This window comes from Delphinapterus leucas, chromosome 14, assembly GCF_059928025.1.
Source record: "Delphinapterus leucas isolate spDelLeu-1000000601 "Yukka" chromosome 14, BTC_Dleu_Yukka2, whole genome shotgun sequence".
Taxonomy (NCBI): domain Eukaryota; kingdom Metazoa; phylum Chordata; class Mammalia; order Artiodactyla; family Monodontidae; genus Delphinapterus; species Delphinapterus leucas.
In genome coordinates, this window is record NC_143142.1 from 35,179,069 (window position 1) to 35,195,913 (window position 16,845).

Here is a 16,845-nt window from a genome sequence, read left to right on the forward strand (position 1 = left end):
GAGGGGAGGGATAGGGAGGGTGGGAGGGAGGTAGACGCAAGAGGGAAGAGATATGGGAACATATGTATATGTATAGCTGATTCACTTTGTTATAAAGCAGAAACTAACACACCATAGTAAAGCAATTATACGCCAATAAAGATGTTAAAAAACAACAGACAAGTTAACAAACAAGGTGATTCAAGTTAGGAAAATACAAGATGAGCAATAATATGCAGTTCTTTTCCTTTACCAAAGAGTGGGCCAGGATTCTCATCTGAAACAATTACTTCTGGCCCATAGGTTCAGAGACACAGTATTTTTGATTTAGAAGGGATCTTAAGGATTATCCAATCAAAATTCCTATTGTACAAACTACTACATGTATGCACATCATATCTTTATTTTAGCCCACAGCTACCTACATAGGAAAATTCAGAATGTTAAAAAAAAAACCCTCAGAAAACAATTGATTTTTTTAATATGAATTATTCACACTTTTGAAACTCCTAACTTTAAACAAATGTACTATCAGATTGCTAGCTCATAATTACACAAAGATATTAAAACATATGTTATATATTTAAGAACAACAATAAAGATCCAAATTAGTTAGTATACTTACAGTGTAGTATAACTTTGAGCTCAACCAGGAGTTTCTTTGACCCTCCATGACTTGTTCCTGGAAGCTTTTGCATTGCTTCCCCCTTTTTATTCAATATTTCAATTCTTAATGCACCTATCAGTCCAAAATTAAAAATAAGAATGTCTGAGTCACACCCAAAGAATCTGATGAATCTGCTAGGTCTTCACACCGCACTTTAATTTTTCATGGTCTTTTACTATGAAATGTAAGATGTAAGAAAAGCATTTTTTCAGTATTTAAAAACAAACACACACACACAAAAAACCCAAAAACATACCAATGGGGGTTCCAGCAGGCCTAATCTCATTTGGCAATAATTCATCTCCTTCAGGCCAAGTTACTGACAATCTATCAGGGAGCCTATTATGAAACCAGCATATTAATTATTCATGAACTGTGTTAATTATGGTCTTATTTTTTAAAATAAAAGTTACTAGAAATTTTAATATTTATTTCTAATTTTTTTTGACACGTTAAATCTGAAATCCTGTATGATTAATACTGTAAACATTTCCTTCTCCTCAACCACTGTTGTGGCTACAGAGTAAGACAAAATCTCCTGGTGTTAACAGCCAGGAACTGTGCTTTTTTTTTTGAGATTTTTCTATTCATTTATAGTACAAGCTACCTTTGGGAGACAGGATAAACTCTACAAATAAAAGAATTACCAGTGAGATTCAGTAGGAATCAAAATGACTACATCATTAGCTATACAAGAGCCACAAACCGTTTTATTTTTCGATTTCCTTTTACTTCTTTTGTACTAATCTTTACCTCTCAGCAGTTACTACCATTTTCTTCTAGCTGTAGGCCAAAGTTGTTTGTTTTTTTTTTAACAACCTAAATCATAGTGCTGATAACAGTGACACTGTAGATATAAGATTTCCTCATTTTTCTATGAAATACAGGATTCTGTTTTTATAACAGAGAGCTCTCAGGTTTTTTTTAACAGCAAGAAGTTTGTCACAATACACACATCTAAGACTACAAGTGCCCAAATAGAAGAGCATAACGACACACTCAATAACTGCTAAAAGGACAATTCCTCTTGATTTTTCTTGTTATTTTTTACCATATGCATCTTGAAATGTAAATTACCTTGCCATTTCATCTTCTACATATTTTTTCACAGCTTTCTCAGCAACTGTCCTATCCAGCTTTGCAATTGGCACAGTTTTTATTTCATCATACAGTGCCTGAGGTTCCTGAATAAATAAAATTTACACCAACATTTAAAAAAAACTATTTAAATTTAGCTGCAACAAGAACATTTCTTCCAAAGAAACATATTTTTACCCTAGTTAAGTATATAAATCATAATAGCTATTATTACATTATACCACAGTGTTTACTTCCATTTTTCATGTAAACTCCTTAGGCCTAATTAAATAGGCCTTAGGCCATTCAAATTTTAACAAGAGCATAGTATAAGGATAAAACCAGTTCTAGTTTTGAAGTTTTTCATTCTTGAGATAGAAGTCTGGCTCCAATGTTTATGTTTGTGGGCCTTGGATGAAATGTGCACTTTACAAAATTACTGTGTTAACTAGCAATAATATATGTAACGTTAATTAAACACTGGGCACACAGATGTTGTTCTATAGATTATTAAAAACATCAAATATGAAACATAAAAATTCATGCTACCACTACTTTAACCAATGGAAAAGCCAAATATGAGACAAAACAGAATACCGTAACTTTAACAATTAAGCAAAAGAAAGTAGTACCAAGAGACTTTGAAGAAATACTTTTTGTTATCTGGGGGTCTTACCATTGCAATTTGAACCTCTCCTCCTGTAGCATATACTTCTCCATCATGATCACCATAAAGAAAAAATTTTACAATGCTTCCATAAAAGAGAGGAAGTGTCTTGATTGTCTTGACCTAATATTTAGTTTTAAAACAAGGATTTAGTATTAATATTTACTTTTAGAAAAACAGGTTTAACAATTACTTAACAGAACTACTTTATGCAAGGGGAAAACTCAGCATCTATCATTAGAAAAATTAACAAAAAAAGCATTCTAATATTCTAATAAAGTTATATTTGTGAAGTTCTCCACTTATTTGTAACGTATCTTTGAAAAGACACAGTGGCTTCTTCATACAAAAATGTCATAGCTATGCATGTGTCTAAAATGCCCAAAGCCTTCCAAGTCAATTATTATTAATGCAAGTTATCTCAAACCCCCATAAATGTTGCTTGCAGACTGTGGACGGTGACTTACAAAGTTATCATTTCTTTCAAATAAATTAGCTCAAAACTTGCCTATAATGTATTTCTTCTCCTTACTTGGCTTGAAAAATCTAAGGGTAATTTCCATTAGTCCAATTCAAAACTTCCCAACTACAAGGACAACAAAAATTTACACCCAACCTACCTTCCAGCCTCATTTCATTTCTGAACTATTTCTCCTCACACACACAATAGGTTGCAGCAACCCAACTCTGTTGCTTGCGGTTTCCCTGCATTTACCTGTCTTTGTGCTCAGATTATCTTCTCTGAGAAAGCATTTCACTTGACTACCACACAGAATTTGACGAAACTGATCACTCCCTCCTTGTAACTCTTCACAAATACCTTATTCTCCTGGTTTCCTTCTATCTCACTACCTTATCCCTTTCAATTCTCCTTTGTCAGCTCCTCCTCTTTGTTTTCCTAACCTCTAAATGTTGGAAAAGCAAGCTGTAGCTACACGCACTACTTCGAGGTGACCACATCTGATTCCAAAGCTTTCGATATATGATGATGAGAGTGTCACATTTGTGCATTACCTTCATAATTACCTCTGCAAACCTGAGCCTTTACCTTTCAAGTTCCATACACATGCCACTTCATGCACAAAGAATTGCATGATTCACCCTCTTCTCCGAGGCCAATCCGAAGTCAGAAAATTCTCTCCTAAACTATGAGCACTATTCGTTCTCTTTTCATAGCACTTACCCCCTTCTTACCTATGATTATTCTGCTTAGGTTATCTGTTTTCAGGCTGTAACAGCCTGAAGGACAAAGGACATGCCCTAGACCTCTGCATTCTCCACAATGCAGTCAATAGCACAGTAACTCACGAGCAGCACTCAATAAAAATTTGCTGAAAAATAATTTCTCCATATCACAATTAAAAAAACAAAATGGAATTCTCCATTTGAGTAAAGTTTAGTGCAAGAAACAATAAAAACCTTGTTAATTGAGCCTTTGGCAAAAATCAAGTTTTTTATAAAATGTCCTGTTAAATTACGTAATTAAAATCCGTTTGGCCTTTTCGTTCTTTTCTGGCTCCCGAGGAGCCAAGAGTAAATATATTATTTTTGGTTGTTGATAAATTCTAATACATCTAATTTAGTTTAAATTCTACTAAAAATTAAATCTAAAAATAAGTTAAACTTACCAGCTGTCCTGCTTTGTATATTTTTCCATCCCATTCTATTGCTGAATAAGTCGCCCAGGGGCCCTGCTTTTTAGAAGGAAGATCAGGACGTGTAATTATTCCTTTAAAAAGTGTAAATTTTATTTGTTTGTCATACTTTTCATGACAGTCCTTCAGCCATAAAGCAAATTCTCTGTCAATTTTCATTCGCTGCTCCTGTAAAATTTTAAAATGTTCTATGAAATATAGCTACTAATAAACAAATACAACCACAGACACTTCTCATTCATTTCATTTTTCCTTTCACATACCTGCCCACCCCAGAAAATCTAATAAAAGACTAAAATATTTTGCTGGATCCTTCTCCCATATGAATTTAGATTTCTATCAAAGACATTACTAAAGAAAGAAAAATCTTTGCTACACCCTTGGGTCCAAGGTCTTAATGGTCAATATCAACAAAGATTTGCTTCCCTGTTTTAAATCCTAGGATATACCAAAAAATGACAAACACTGGCTGCCTAGGATAAGGAGAACTAGCTGATTAGGGGAAAAGGGTAAGTGGAAGCCTTCTTACTGTGAACGATGCACATTCTAAATAGGGCAATAAAAATATCTTTTTATGTATCAGGCACAGAATTAAATACATATAGTACTTAAACATATATATGGTATATCTATGGTATTAAAATGTCATTGTGGGGAGTGATTAGGGGGAGAAAAGGTCAAAAAACCTCTTCTATAAAGTGATAGTGAAAAAAAGGTTGACAATCATTGCTATGCAAAACACATCTTTCCTTTTAATTATGTATTATATATCTATATTTATTCAGAAAATAAATCATAAAATAAAAATTGTTTTCTAATAATATATAGAAAAAAATGTGCCATTGCTTATCATTCTTCACCCTGATGGGAGACAGTATAGAGATTTACATTCCAGCGTAAGGTGCTATATATTTGTTTAATGCCTATCTTTAGGAGAATGAGTAGGGAAGATAATCTTTACATAACATGCTTTCACAGAATACTTTGCATAAAGTTATAGAAGTTCATTTCCCCCTATATATCTTATTCCACAATATAGCATTTCCAAATGAAAATGGGGCAAAACTAAAACTGATTTCAGCTTAAGTTTTTGCAGCTTATAGTCAAAGGGCCAGTATGTTAATCATTAAAAAAAAAAACTTTTGGTTTTAAAAAGTTATTTGAATAAGAAGTAACATGTACATTGTAAACACTCAAAAATGGCATATATCTTCAAGGAAATCTTCCCCCTAATCTGTTCCCAGGTACCAACTCCTTCCTGAATCAGCAAATTACTGTTATCACTTTGTCATCTTGACAAGAATATTAAAATTATTAACTAGGAATGGGACAGTCCGCCTACCAAATTTTTATGCTGTATTTCAATGTACAGCCCTTGTAGTCGATAAAAGTATATAAGACTCAGTATCTTTTTATTAAGAGCAAAATGAATTTCAACATGTTGTAGGGATGACTGACTATAAATACTGTGTGTCATGTATTGTGGTTATTGCTTAAGCAATTTTAAATTCAGAATAAATGCATCCATCTCTTGGCAACTTAACATTAAACTACTGAAAGAGTAGCATCAAGTAACTTTCTGAGGTGCTTAGGTAGAATAAAAGCACACTAGTTCTATCCTACTTTTTAAAAAATTTATCACTCTTTTTCTATTGATTAACGTAGATTTTAATACTGATCAATCTCACAGCACCTTTTAGCCCAAAGTATTTCATAGTTCTACCTCAATTTTACCCCCAAGATTAGATTAAAATTGCATATTTAGGTTATTAATATATAAACACAGCTTTTGTATTAGATAAAATTGTTCTTATATGCTCTTATCAAATGGACATGGTTCTGTAGCTTCTATTTACTATGTCAAGGTACTGATGAAGATCTGATAAAAGATCTGTAAATTTTACCTGAACAAGATCTAATCAATTTGAAATTTTTGAGTGAACACATAAATGCTCATGAATGAAAATTTATATTCCAGATTAAATAAAATGAAAAGTATGCAAATTGTCAGTACAAATCTACACTACTAGTGACTTTTGTTGTACTTAAAATAGAACACTTGCAAATATTCAAAATTTGATGCTTAAAACCATACCTGTCCATTTAAAATCCTTGTAAAAAGGGTGTTCTTATCTTTCAATTTTAGCTCAAGATCCATAAAGGTCAGTTTATTTGTGCTGACCTGGAATTTGTCATTAGTGAATAATGCACCAGATATCCTATTGTAGCACTCAATCGGTGCAAGCCCTCTCTTCTTAGGAGGAGTACACCAGTCAAAGCTTGAACAGAACAAAGTATTAGTTAGTAAAAAGATTAGATCACAAAACAATATAATTTCAGCAAAAATCAGAACTTACTCTTCAACAGATGTATATGGTATTAGTCGTCCATTCCAAAAACATTCAAAAATAGGTCTTTTCCCTCTTGCTGCTTTCTCAAGTATGAAACAGTCATCATCATCATCTTCATCTTTTAATTCTAGAACAAAGGAATATTGGAACAAAATGTTTATTGCTATAAAGTATACGCAATTTTTACCACTGAGAAATCAATTTCTGTAAGTGAAATGTTAAAGCTACTTCAGAGAAATGGTAACAAAAAATCTTATGATCTTTAACATTGCATTCTATAAAATCTAAAGGTGGCTTTATTCTGTTTGCCCTCAAAAAGGCAGATTTTCAAAGTGGTTCCACATTACCAATAGTGTTTCTCATTACAAAGTCAATAATTGATTACATACTAATCCATCTGTGTTAGGAGTACTATAGTAGCTACTGAGCCTGCAATCTTTAAAACCTATTTATAAATATGGGAGCTTGAATCCTGTACCTAAACCACAAGCTTCACAACTCTGTCAGAACCAGTTTACTTACATAAAAATCATCTGGAAAATCTACAGTATCGAGCAACAGCAAGTTTGCCTAGCTTGGACAAATTAATAACACTGAATGTAAGTTTACTTTATGATACAGCTAGAATTATAACCTATGTTATAAAGCTCAACTGTCTACATTTTTATGTTTGTTAGTAATACATTTTCATATATTTAGATAAATTAGATTCAAACATTATGATCCTGACATAGTAATATCTCAGTTATTCTGGCATTAAGTCATTCCCCCCACCCCCAATAAAGCCTTCTTCTCCCAAAAAAACCCTCACAAGTCCATCACAAGTAAATATTCCTTTCAATCACACCATTTCACTTGCTCTTAGAGAACCCCTCTGATCTCATTCAACTTACTGGCTATTATTTTAAGACATCATTTGAAGAACTTTATCTTTTTGTCTATAAGCATGCAAAAATTACAAATGGCAAATGAAAAACATGCTAGAGACTTCACGGGAGGGAAGGTCACTGAGTAATAACATGTATGAACACTTACTAAACAAAGTCGGGCACTATTCTGAGGACTTGAAGCAGTTTCTTATTCAACCCTCACAACACATCTATGAGGCAAGAATTATTACCCCCCCAACTTCACAGATACTGAGGCAGGCGGTACTTTGTCAAAGTTTACACAAAGTGGCAAAGATAGGATTCAAATCAGGAAATCTGGTTCCAAAACCCACAATACTAAGGCTATACTAAAGAATTATTCTGAATGAGAAAATTTAATATTGTTAATCTATGAAAATTCAATGCAATCTCAATAATACCACTAGGATTTTTTTAAAGTGAAAGTACAGTACAAAGTGATTCCAAAGTTTATCCAGAAGAGCAAAAGATTAAGCATTAAGAATTTTCTCTAGGGCTTCCCTGGTGGCACAGTGGTTGAGAGTCCGCCTGCCGATGCAGGGGACACGAGTTCGTGCCCCAGTCCGGGAAGATCCCACATGCCGCGGAGCGGCTGGGCCCGTGAGCCATGGCCACTGAGCCTGCGCGTCCAGAGCCTGTGCTCCACAAGGGGAGAGGCCACAACAGTGAGAGGCCCGCGCACCACAAAAAAAAAAAAAAAAAAAAAAAAAAGAAAAAAAGAATTTTCTCTAAAAAGAACAATAGTGCCTTGCCCTACAGATATCAATATACAGTATAAAGGACAAGAGAGTATCATTACTCATGTATAAAAACACAAAATAGGGACTTCCCTGGTGGTACAGTGGTTGCCACAGTGGTGGCACTCCGCCTGCCAATGCAGGGCACATAGGTTCGAGCCCTGGTCCAGGAAGATCCCACATGCCGCGGAGCAACTAAGCCCGTGAGCCACAACTACCGAGCCTGCACTCTAGAGCCTGCGAGCCACAACTACTGAGCCCACATGCCACAACTACTGAAGCCCACGCACCTAGAGCCTGTGCTCCACAACAAGAGAAGCCACCGCAGTGAGAAGCCTGCACACCGCAACAAAGAGTAGCCCCCACTCACAGCAACAAAGACCCAACACAGCCATAAATAAATAAACAAATAAATAAATTCATAATAAATAAAAACACAAAATAGATCAATTCCTTATAGTAAAAAATCCGGATCTATGCACTTATGGGAACTTTATATTATTATGAAAGTGATATTTAAACTATTACAAAAATCATAACGTTCAATAATTGGTGCTAGGAAACTGGAAACCCACATGGAAAATATTAAGTTAACCCACACACAAAAAAGATTAGAGATGTGTTAAAGATGTAAACATAAAATGATTAAGAAAAAAAACCACAGGATCTTTTTTATAATCTTGAGGTATAAGATACCTTTCTATAGCAAGGCAAAAATCAGAAAGCATAAAGAAAAAACTAGTATGACTAAGTAAAGTTTAAAACTACTTTATAAATACCTACAAAGATAACAGGAAGACAACATGGAGAATATATAAAGGATTACTATGCAGTACATAGCTAAAAATTCACTTCAGGAAGAGATCTATGATAAAAGAATATATAATCTTTCTTAAAGCCACTGCTTTATTCATCTGGAAATGAATATACACAAAAATTAAGAATTATAAAAATTATAAATACTTTAATAACTTAAGATTTGCATGAGGGAAAAAAGTTTTTAAATTTATCTAACCTCAACAACCCAACTAAGAATTATTATTAAGAAAACAAATCACTATCCTAAATCACAACTTCACATTTTGTAGCTAAGATAACAGATTAACATACTTGATGGAAAGCATGGATCATCAGGATACGTTTCTCTATCATATAAAAAAGGGTGATATCGGATAATCCCTTCCACTACACCATCTCCTTCAACATGAGCCTTGAACTCAAAACTATCGGCTGCTGTATTTATATACAACGTCTGCATGTCATCTTGTATTTCCCTTAGGTTGATAATCTTAGGTGTCTTCCCCTTTTCAAACATAGAAATCTAAAATAAAAATAAAGCAAAAACAATTAAATTCTATAGTGACTTTACTTTTGTTCTCACCTATGATCCAACAACAGAACAGGCAAAAACTACTTTTATTTGTACAAGTAATCATCTAGCTTATTGAAATACATATATATTTTTATTTGGATTAAATAGCTCTAAGTAGCATCTCAAAAAAAATACACTACAAAAAACTGAAAGTAAGCAAAGAAAGAGCAAAGCAGAGCTGAAGGATATATTAAGTGAAGAGTACATTTAATTCAAGGTTTCCTGCTAGAGGTAGGAAGTGGGATAAAGATGTACATGAAATTCTTCCTGACGTGTGGGCAAGGATACTGAGAACTCAACACTCAAATATTCTTTTCTTCTAAATCTTACTTTACCGTTATAAGACTTCTGTGAACAAAAGAGAAACTATTTATTCCTTTTCTTCCCTGCTTTTGAGACATGATATTCAGTAACAGCTCATATCTCTACAGAAGACAGAGAAAGGAAAAACCATATACTATAGTAAACAAAGGTTCCACAAAAATACATCTAGGAATAATCTCTTTACTTGCATATCAAATTAGGGAAGTGTTCTGGTAAAAGACAAGGACAGAGAAGTTGCCTATTTACTGACTGAGTTTTCTTGTCCAGAGTAACCTGGAACTAGAACAGATACCTAATAATTCACAATACTTTAAGAAAGAATTTTATCTTACTTCAATATCAATGTTGTTGAAAGGTCCAACTTCCTTTGATGTACGTTTTTCATTCCCTTTTGGGCCATGAATATAGTAATGATAAATATGCCTAAAACACAGAAGAATACCTTTACACTTTTAAATCACATAAAATTACAGTTCATCTAATCTTCTACCAAAAAAAATTCTATAACTACCAAAAAAAATTCTATAACTACTATTTGGCAGTACTTACACTATATGAAGCATTTTTAAACAGAGTAAACCATTTAATGGTAAAAACAATCCTGAGATTCAGATATTATTACCCTTCATTTTATATAGAAATTGGAATGCAAGAAACGTATATAATTTAATTTACTTAAGGTCACAGAATTATAGAGTTGGGGGCGCTTCAATCCAAGTCTTTCCAACTTTAAGGCCCAAATACTTTAAGTATAGTTTATCAAAAAAACTAAAACTAGAAGTTAAGAGGCTATAATTCTACTTGTTAGGGATGTTCTACAAAGGACTCAAATATCAGGGAGTATACAGGATTGAGTAACTTTAACTTATGTCCCCAACATGAGAGCATCATTCTGTAACTCTCATCTTTCTTCTCCTATGACACTGAAACAATCTTATGCCAATACTCCTAAAACGAATAAATTCAACATTATCCCATCAAAAACCACCACTTCAGAAATCTTTGTTATTTTATTTTGGCAAATGTTTCAAAAGATTATATTTGGAGGAGATTATTCACCTCCCCATATCCTGTATCACATGTGTAATTATTCCTCAAGCAGGAATTTAAAATATTCCTTCATATGAATTTTAAGTTTTTTAAATTACATTAATTGTCCTAGTTTAAAACACTACTAAGATAAAAGGAAATCACTGAAAATCATGATTTCTTTCTTCAGACATCTCAAAAGTGTTAACATCATAGTCAACAATAAGTTTACAACCATACATTAAGAAAGAGTGCTATAAATAGCTTAGCAAGTGTCTATTTCAAAGAATGGTTAAAGTTATACGTCATTCTTTTTAAAAGCAAGAGTTAAGTTATAATTATGTCATTAATGTACACTGAATTCCTTCAGTTAAGAGAAATAATAAAATAACTAATAAAAGATGTTCTTAGAGAAGAAACATTCCAAAGTCCTATTTAAAACTCTTGTGTTACACAGCCAATAAACATCAATATTCAAGAAAAAAGGCATTCCTAAAATCAATTTCCCCATAAAAAATTTTAATTGTTAATATATATGTATAAAATAGAGAATCTCAAAGTAAGTACAACAGCCCTTTGAATAAATAAGAAAAGATACTTTCTTTAAAAACATGAATTTTGTACAGTATACCCATTTTGCAAGACTAATTAATTCAGGTTAATACAAATTATGGAAACAATCCAGTCAAAGGTCTATACTGTGTAACTACAGAGGAAAAAACTTAAGAGCCATTAAATGTATATACTTCTGATTTGATCTAATGGAATATATACTTCCTAAAAGTTTTCCTGGAATAGATACACAAAGATTTATTTTCAGTATTACTCATGTCACATACAGATTTTTTTTTTATTTTAATAGACTCAATACATTCATTCAGTAAACTTTTATTGAGCATCTACTATGTAAAAGGAAACACTGGGATACAGCAGTGCATAAAAAACGACAGACGTTCCAAGGTAGAAAGTAGACAAAAATATAAGTAAACTGTGTGGTATGGAAGATTATAATACATGCTACACAGCAAAAGCACAAAAGGGGGATCTGGGGGTGATGAGCTGAATCGGTGAACTCAAGTTTATTTTAAATGTTATCACAGTTGTCAAAAAGCACGGGCCTCATGTTTGTATTTGTAATGACCAATACATTACCGGTGATGGGTACATTATTTACAGAATACAGAACCATTTTAATGCTAACATCAGAGTAATGATTCCTGTACTGAAGGGAAGGAAATGGGATAGGAGTAAAGCAGACAGCCAAGAGGCTTCAATATGTCTGTAATATTTTCTATCTTAAAAAAGATAAGAAGAAACATGTCCTGAATCAAATGTAAATACTTACGCTAACTGTCTCGTCCAAAGAAGGAAATAATTTTTCAAGTACTGTATGTGTTCTGGTTGTACCCCTGTGATAACCACAGCAGTAAAGCTATCTTTTTCCTTCTCCTCTGAGATAAGATGATGTAGAAATCTTTCATCATCATTTGTAATGTGAACAGAATCAGACGGCTACAAGAGTGAACATAAAGTACAACACATTACATGCACCTTAACTGTAATTAACAAATAACATTTACATCAACCTTTAATGTGATTCACTTGGATAATTTCAAATACAGGCTTCAAAAATCTTTTGGAGGAAAATGGCCAATTGCAAATCAGCTGAGTGTGTGACAACAATGCTGTGAGGAGAGGGAAACTTTTACATAGATTGCTAAACTGGCATACATCAAGGAGAATGCTAAACCATAATGCTACACGAACTGGAGAATCATAAAGAAAAGGGTAAAGAAAAATAAATACTGAGTTTAAAACTGCACCCCAAAATTGAGAACACTTACCCTAAGGTGGAATGAGTCCTTGCTTGGGGTACCTACCACTTAACTTGGTCAGGACCAATGCCCAGCCAGCCCTCCAAGTTCATGAAAACTAGGATGCAGCCTGAACCCAGCTGGCTTAGCCCAAAGGCACTCTGTTTAAAAGGGAGTAAAATCATCCTGGGCCCCAGTCCACTTTCAGAGGGAAGTGGGGAGGGGAGAGTGGGGGAATGTTTGAGGATAAGAATTACAAACTTCTCAGTTTTTACTATGAGCCTGTATGTTAAAAATTTCATGTATATATATATACTATATAAGTTGTACACATAAAAACGTATAAGGATAAAGATACACACTGAACTATTATGTCTAGGAAACTGGTTTTCTTTTTTTAGTAAGTGTGTATTATTACTTTCTTGATAAAAAATAAAAACCAACCCTCCAATACGATTCCAATGCATCCCTACACAGTAAATTACTAATATTATAGCTACAATACATAATATATAAGTAACATTTTATACAGTTTGAGAGTTAGTAGATTAGCTTGGGTTTACTGATGATGCAGGTTCATTATCCAAATATTTGGATAGCACCTTCTAAGCCCTATGACTCAACTTGGGCATGAGGAAAATAGGGTTCAAGATAAAAGAAAGAGAGCATCCTTCCTCCCTATAAATTCCATCTAACAGATGAGAAACAAATGATTATAAAACAATGTGCCATTAGAAATCTATAAGCCAAGAACTACAGAGTTAAAAAAATAAAAATGGGGTGACATTCACCCAGCAGATGACTTAATAAAAACATCCCAGACCAATGAGAACATGAAGGATTTGAGACTATAAGGGATACAAGGTAGTTTAGAATATATGTTAAACATATGATGAAGGATGTGGCTGGAAAGGCTGAATCAAGCAGTGGAAATGAGTGCAAGAGAGGATAAATGAAAGGAACTATTTTAAAAGAATTAAATGTGGTGAATGATTAACAACAAGGATTACAGTTACTACTATACTGTTAATAGTTGGAGGAAAGAGGAAGAAAATAAGAAACACTTATAGATATTTGATTTCAGATGTACCAAAAGGGAGTTATTTACAGAACCCGTGGAGAGGGACATCTAACTCAAACTGGAAATGCGTGTGCTAGATAGGATCAATTGGTATTCAGCTGCCATTTGTACCACCTTATGTTGTCCCCTCCCGGGCTGCAGAGGATGGAAAGAAATCAAAAAACATCTATTTCTCAGACTCTTAAATTTTTGCTTGTGGATGCAAATTAGGTTTCACCAATTAGATGTACTAGCCAAAGATTTAGAAGGGAAAAGTGAGGCAAAGGCCATCTCCTGAGGTTTCTTTAAAGTTTTCTGTTACCATGCAAGGTACTGAAAGACCAGTATCCAAGTTCCAGCTTAAGCATCAGCACTGATACAGCACTAGTAATGGCCAGAAATTCTGTGTCCATTGTTGGAGCAATTGTGGCAGCAAGACTTTTCCAACTCCTGGATCAGAGATAAGGTACCGTGTTTCTGAATTCCAGATCCAGCTGTGGTCCTCCAGCTGCCTGATTACAGCGGATGTTGCAGCATCCCTAGAAGGTCAGTTTGGAATACCCTGGCATCATTCTACAAGACTCAGCCTAAAGATCATTCCTTCAGCCCTTCCAATAATCATCTAAGCATCTAACTCTCTTTATGAAATCCTTTTCTGTTTAAAATGGCCAGAATGGTTTCTTCCCTTTAAGGAGTCCAGCCTGATTCAATGTTTCAATCTTAAGAAAAAAGTCTTGACAAGAAATACATATTTGAGAACTGTTGGTATTAAGTGGTATATATAAGAATGAATATATATATATATGGGGGGGGGGGCGTGTGCATGCTAGTCCCCATAGATCAAAAACCATCAACCCCACACACACCGTACTAACTGATAACAGCTTAGGAATAGAGGAGGAGCCCCCAAAAAGTAGGCTGGAAAGGACAGGTCAGAAAAAGAAAAGGACTAGGGACCTACTGGTACCCATGAAATGTTTGCTGGGATGAACTAAGCACAAAACACAGGAAAAGCTGGAAGAAATGATAACCCAAGAGACCTCAGTACTATCCAAGCTTTATCATATCCATACAGTTCTGAAAAAATCACTTAAATTCTCTGTTTCTATTTTTCACCAGTTTTAACACGGCAAATAATATTTCCACCAATATACTTTACAGGGCTTTGTGATTTTAAGATAACATAGAAAAGATAAGACAGAATACTGTTACATAAACAATATATTAAGATATGTAAACTGTTAAATAAATGCAATAAATTTAAAGAGGAAAAGGTGGAATGACAAAATGAAGAAATTTCTCAGACAGAGGATAATGTTCAGTTATAAAGAAAGTAAAAGTAGCTAATAAACATGAAAAAAATTCAGCCCACTAGTATGAAAGAAAAGGTATTATTTTCACTTATCAAACCACTAACATTCTGCTATCATTCTTCCCTCCCTGCTTTGTTCTTTTGAAAAATAAGGAAATGATCCAACAGGCACTTCCAATATACCTTTGCTGGGAGTGTATTTGATTTGGGTTCAACCTTTCAGAAAAGCGACTTTGTAATATACACCATAAATATTTCTAAGTTCAAATTCCTTATAACAGTCATAAAAATTCTAACAATTTATACGAAGAAAAAACTGCAGTTCAGGCAAAATGTTGTGCAAAGATACTAATAGCAGTGTCTTTACAATTATAATAAAATCCTTCAAGTAAGCTAAATGCTTAACAGAATAGTCAAATTACTGTACATTTAGCCAAAGATACTATGAAGCTATTAAAAGTGTGTTGTGTACCAAAATACTTTCTAAAATGAAGTAATACCAAAATATTAATAAAACAGAGCTCAAAGCATAAGTATATGATAAAGTTTAAACTAGAAGAAAATTCGACTAAATATGTCATAAGTACTTTTTTCTGGTATTTGAGACTATTTTTATTTTCTTTATAAAATTTTTACAATTTGCTTTATAAGCAGAAAAGAATTTTTTAAATCTTACTTTTAAAAAAGGTTTTAAAAAATCTTTTAATTCTAAAATGTTTCAAACAGAGAAAAGCTGAATGAGTAATACAACAAATACCATGTGCTCACCAACAAGATTCAAATTTGTGAACACTCTGCTTATTAAAATGAGCATTTGAATGCAAATTTATAACAGAAATAAGTTTCTCGTTTACTTATTTCTCTGGAGCTCAGATTTCTTAAAAGTCTATTACCCTATCACTGTTTTCTACTCTGCTTCTATGATTATTATACAACAAATACTTAAAAACTCACACTCAGTTCAAGGAAAAAAGTTTACAATCTTATGAACAATTTCCAGAAAGCTTACTTGGCTTTATGAGAAAATCTGTTTTCTGAAGACTTCAGCCTGAGAAAGCACATAAATGATCACTTTTGCTATTCACATAATTAAAAGAAAAAGAATGAAAATTTAATTTGAAAATTCCATATCTTCAAGTTTTTAAAATGACATTAGTATCTCAGAAAATGAAAAAAATGTTCTTGTCCTATCATCCATCCAAAGTAATGAATCTACAATTACTGAGTTAAAATGTATTGTACCTTTCTGTTTCTAATATATCCGCTATATATTGCCTCTTTATTTTTCTCCTTCTTCTCAAAATCTTCTTTAGAAAGTACAAGTTCATGAACATCCTGGGAATCTGCAGGTTTGCTTATCATCTGTTAAATATTTAAAAGAGTACTTTATAAATTCCCACAATTTAAACTGGATAAACACATTTAGAAAGTCAACCTCAAAATATTTTGATCAACTTTCACTTTTAAGAAATATTTTTACTTACTCTGGCTGATTGTCCAACAAAGAAAACAGCCTGCTTGCCCCCAACACCAAAATAGGAAATATCACTATTTAAACTGCGTGGCACTGGTAGTGGTCGAACATATCCTGAATGATCACTAAAATAAAACATTACATTAATGCAATGATGTTAAACAAACTACTCAGGTGTTAAAGGAAATTGTTATAGCAGTTTTATTAAGTGTTAATAAAATGATCCCCGAGCCAGATAACACCCCTATTCAAATGTAAAAGAATCAGAGCCAAAAGCCAAAACATCATCTGGTCCAATGGCTCTCAAAGTTTATTACCCAGACCAGCTGCATCAGCAACACCTGGAAATGCTAAGAAATGCAAATTCTTGGGCCCACCCTGATAAATCAGAAAATCTCAAATATCTGTATAACTCTACA

The 16,845-nt window shown here is 33.4% G+C and overlaps 1 protein-coding gene and 1 long non-coding RNA gene across 5 annotated transcripts in view; one reads left to right on the plus strand and one right to left on the minus strand.

The window, feature by feature from the left end:
- Positions 1 to 16,845, minus strand: part of SMCHD1 (structural maintenance of chromosomes flexible hinge domain containing 1) — a 128,968-nt gene that overhangs the window by 80,273 nt on the left and 31,850 nt on the right. For all 4 annotated transcript variants that reach the window (XM_022551508.2, XM_089894948.1, XM_089894949.1 and 1 more), the window contains 12 exons: positions 16,437 to 16,551; positions 16,195 to 16,314; positions 12,112 to 12,278; positions 10,070 to 10,160; positions 9,152 to 9,362; positions 6,403 to 6,523; positions 6,141 to 6,324; positions 4,019 to 4,213; positions 2,400 to 2,513; positions 1,724 to 1,830; positions 903 to 985; positions 605 to 718 (listed from right to left, as the gene is read on the minus strand). In XM_022551508.2, coding sequence (XP_022407216.1) covers positions 605 to 718; positions 903 to 985; positions 1,724 to 1,830; positions 2,400 to 2,513; positions 4,019 to 4,213; positions 6,141 to 6,324; positions 6,403 to 6,523; positions 9,152 to 9,362; positions 10,070 to 10,160; positions 12,112 to 12,278; positions 16,195 to 16,314; positions 16,437 to 16,551 — 1,622 coding nt within the window. The remainder of the gene's footprint in view (positions 1 to 604; positions 719 to 902; positions 986 to 1,723; positions 1,831 to 2,399; positions 2,514 to 4,018; positions 4,214 to 6,140; positions 6,325 to 6,402; positions 6,524 to 9,151; positions 9,363 to 10,069; positions 10,161 to 12,111; positions 12,279 to 16,194; positions 16,315 to 16,436; positions 16,552 to 16,845) is intronic.
- Positions 1 to 16,845, plus strand: part of LOC115804094 (uncharacterized) — a 107,225-nt gene that overhangs the window by 65,024 nt on the left and 25,356 nt on the right. The window contains exon 2 of the long non-coding RNA XR_004024926.2: positions 14,129 to 14,186. This is a non-coding gene — a long non-coding RNA (uncharacterized LOC115804094). The remainder of the gene's footprint in view (positions 1 to 14,128; positions 14,187 to 16,845) is intronic.